At 31.6% G+C, this 4216-nt stretch overlaps 1 protein-coding gene across 2 annotated transcripts; it reads left to right on the forward strand.

Moving 5' to 3' along the window:
• On the forward strand, window positions 1949-3474 carry LOC109359371 (homeobox-leucine zipper protein ATHB-12-like). 2 transcript variants are annotated; one of them, XM_019604010.1, is made up of 3 exons: window positions 1949-2409; window positions 2633-2663; window positions 2694-3474. In XM_019604010.1, the coding sequence occupies exons 1-3, from the start codon at window positions 2038-2040 to the stop codon at window positions 2996-2998; spliced, it is 708 nt and encodes a 235-aa protein (XP_019459555.1). In that variant the 5' UTR covers window positions 1949-2037; the 3' UTR covers window positions 2999-3474. The 2 variants fall into 2 exon arrangements, with proteins under 2 accessions (XP_019459555.1, XP_019459554.1); XM_019604009.1 differs by having other exon boundaries at window positions 1955-2409; window positions 2633-3371.

Genomic DNA, 4216 nt, shown 5'->3' on the forward strand with positions numbered 1-4216 from the left:
GGATTATTAATAAAATAGTCTATAAATAAGAGGCAAATAGAAAAAATAAATTAGTAAACAAACCTAAATATCTATTATCTCTATTATCCATTGAGAAGATAGAAAGAAAACTAAAAAAACTAGTATACATTTTGTCACTGTTCAGAGATGAAATTAATCAAATAAAGAAATTAAAGAACTAAAAGAAAATAAAGAAAGAACTCGAGGATACTAATGATGTGGAGTATTAGATGTTACCGTTGGACTAAAATATTGGTACCAAGTTTGTCATTCTTAAATTTTATTGAACATTTTAGAAGATTTCGTGGACTAAAATTTCAAGTTTGTAGTGCGTTGAGATGTTGAATTATTATTGTTTTACTAGAAAGAGTATTAAATATTTTATTATTGACTTATTTAGCATTCATTTACTTGACTTTATACTTTGCAAATTATGTTCAACTATTTCTTAAATGATTTTATTTAAATAAGTTGAAAAACTATGAAACCGAACCACTAATGAACGGTTCAATTCCTAAATAAAATTTGCGGTTAATTAAACCGAACCATATCTTTGTGTTCAGTTCGGTCATTAAATTGCGTTAAAAACCGAACCGGACTTTTACACCCCTACCAATTATGTTGCACCAGAGATTCTTGCTATTAAGAATGCTTATAAATGTTTTTCACAAATTCGCCTTTTTAAAATTGCTTATAAAAAAAACACTTTTTAAAAGTGTTTGTTAAGAAAAATATTTTTTAAAATTGATATTTAAAAATGCTTTATTAAATAATATTATTTAATTTTTTTTTCTTTAAGTTGCTTTATTAAAATGTTTTGTTCAAATTAAAAAAAAAAAGTGGGTTGGATATCCATCCATCCAATCCATTAAAATGGATACATGGATAGAATAAATGGATTAAAATCTATTGGATATGGATGTATTGGATAATTTAAAAATGTGATGTAATTGATTTATTTGGATTAATGAATAGTTTTCTATCAATCCGTTAGGATCCAAATCCAAAACTCATCCAAACTCATCCATTGCGGATTGTGCTAAACACAAGTGCTACATTATGTAATTCTAGTTCGGGATTGCGCTAAGCGTGACCTTCACGTCCTGCCAGATATGTTGTATGTGGCTTCTGTGTTGAGTTCACACTGTTTTTGTATGGAAACTTAACTTTTTACATCGATGTCTCTTGTTTTTCCGTGCAATCACTCTGAAGGGTACAATCTCACAAGTTACTCATTACAAAAGCTTAAATTTATGAATTTTCTATAGACTTTTCTATGCACACCGACCATCACAAATTAATTATATTTCACGCTTTACACACTATATAACCTAGAACACCATTCCCCAATTTGTATCTACACACTCTGAGCTCCCAGTGCTTTTGAATAAAGTGAAAATAAACTAACACACACATGAATCATGCTAAACGAAGAGGCTTCATTCTAAAGTAATAAATAAATTTGACTAAGTTGAGACGATTTCATAAAGCAATAGTATATACATGATGTATTTTCATCAAGTTAGATGCAAACTACTATAATAGACATAGTAAAGAAAGACGGTATCAATAATATTACTAAATTGAGTGTTCTCACCTAGAACGTGATTCATGTAGCCTACACAAATTATTAGGACAAAACCTCCAAGTCAAAAGGATGATGGAGGTGATAGTGATCAAATGAATATTAAAGTTTGCATCCCCACTCACATAAATCATTAAAAATGTGGTTTATTAATAGATCACATAAGATTTCATGTAAATTATTATAATTGAGCAAGCCACTTGAGTCAAGCCAACAAAGATGGCTCAAATAATCCAAAAACAGGCGCATAATCTCAAAAGGAAAATAGAAAATATTCACAAGGTACAGGTGGAAGTGCAATGTATGTTAACAGGGCCATTGAGTTTTGGATATAAAGCAAGTAATTGAGAAATTCAATCTGGCCCCTACACCAACATAGGAACTTCAATAACTTATAGGAATACTTTCATGCATATTACAAGACACACACTCCTAGAAAAAATCACCACAACATGTTAAACCACATGGAATATACTTATTCAGCTGAAGCTGCTACTGATGCAGAAAATTATAGCAGCATAACTCCACCATCAGCTATGAGAAAGAAGAAAAACAAAAACACAAGGAGGTTCAGTGATGAACAAATCAGATCATTGGAATCTATGTTCGAGACAGAGTCAAAGCTAGAACCTGGAAAGAAGTTGAAGTTGGCAAGAGAGCTTGGGTTGCAGCCAAGACAAATTGCTATATGGTTTCAGAACAGGAGAGCTAGATGGAAATCAAAGCAACTTGAGAGAGATTGCAGCATACTTAGATCCAATCATAACAATTTGGCTTCAAAATTTGAAGCTCTCAAGAAGGAGAAGCAAGCATTATTAGTACAGGTACTTATATCATACTTTTTTTCATTATGATGGACTAGCATACAATATTTTCCATTTTATATTAACAATGTTATACATGTATAAAGATTTCATTAAGTTTTATATGGTGTTTTGTATACCTATACTTTAATTAATGGCACCTAAGGTGTTGTGCAAGAAGCAAGATTCATTTTATATTAGTAGATGGTAATCAATTAATCATTGTAGTTTCAATTTTGAACAGTTGCAGAAACTGAATGATATAATACAGAAGCCACAAGAGGAAGCTCAGAGTTCTACTTCTACACAAGTTGAAGCATCAAACATCATGAACAGTAACTCAGAAAATGGAGACACAATCAAATGTGAAGCTGAGGTAAAGGCAAGGACATCAATGGAAAAATCAGAACATGTACTTGGTGTTCTTTCTGATGATGATACAAGCATAAAGGTAGAATACTTTGGCATGGATGATGAACCTGATCTTCTCAATTTTGTTGAACATGCTGAAGGTTCTTTAACCTCACCAGAAGAATGGAGCACCTTTGAATCGGATCATCTCTTAGCCCAATCAACCAGTGATTTTCAATGGTGGGACTTTTGGTCCTAAAGAATGGAAGCAGTGTATGCATAAAATGATTTTACAATCATTCTCTTTTTGAAGAAGTTGGCAGGGTGAAATCAAGTTGACTTGAAAATAAAATGATGAGTTGCATAACCAAAAGGAGAGGATTTGTAGAAAACTTAGGATGCCAAGGAAGCTTGAAAATGTTCAGTTTTTTCCACACTGAAATAACTTGTATGCACTATAGAGATCAAGAATCCTGCACAACTTGCATAACCTACCAAAGCTAGATTTGTCCATTCAAACAAACATTATCTATATTTAGTAGTCAACCAATGTTTGAAGCAAAAGTCCAGCTTCTGTAAATAATTTTTAGTATGCGTCTACTTGCTTCTTAATGCAGTTGATGCTTGTGATGGAAATATGAAAGTTTCACACTGCATATGGCTCAGGAAAGGTAGAAATGTTTCATCCACGAGGAAACTGTAGCAATAAAAAAATTTGACTTCTAGAAACATCATGACACAGAATATAAAATGATCCTAGAGGTAAACTTTTTTCTTATCTTTTTTCATCAATGATATGAACTATATAGTTCACAAAGGTATTTTATTGAAAAAAAGATAAGAGCAAGACATTTCATAAATCCCAATTCCTAAGAGAACTTAGAGAGAAAAAACTACTGACTCAATCTCATGATACGCTAGTGATAAATGAATTATAAAACACTATGGTATCACAAAGTGGATTTGATATCAATGGCCCGAAGTGGACCAGGCAACACAACTCAACCTAAAATTTTATGGTATGAGACTATGAGGTTTATTGGTTCAATCACTTATATGTTTTTCACTTTACTCATTCATCCTATATATATATATATATATATATTTTGATAAATTCCTAAAAGAGAACCTTAAGACCTAAGACTACACTAACTTCCACAACTTAGCGTAGGTAGACTAGAAAATGCACAATATATATCCAGAGAACACTCACATTAAAGTATAGATTCAATTTACTACTTGAAATTTTTCCTTGGTTGTTAAGAATCTTAGCATTACTTTTGGCTGCATTTGCTTTTTCTATTTTCCCACACTTTAATAGCAACATTCTTTACTTCCTCAAACAATACACATTTATATAGACATGTAAGAAAAAGAAAATTTCGTTTGTGACAAATTATTCAGGTTCAGGCACTGTTTGTTTATCTTTGTCAACATCGAAGAGAATAACATTTTCTCTCTCTCACATGGTTGATTG

The sequence above is a fragment of the Lupinus angustifolius genome, chromosome LG11, assembly GCF_001865875.1.
Source record: "Lupinus angustifolius cultivar Tanjil chromosome LG11, LupAngTanjil_v1.0, whole genome shotgun sequence".
Lineage (NCBI taxonomy): Eukaryota > Viridiplantae > Streptophyta > Magnoliopsida > Fabales > Fabaceae > Lupinus > Lupinus angustifolius.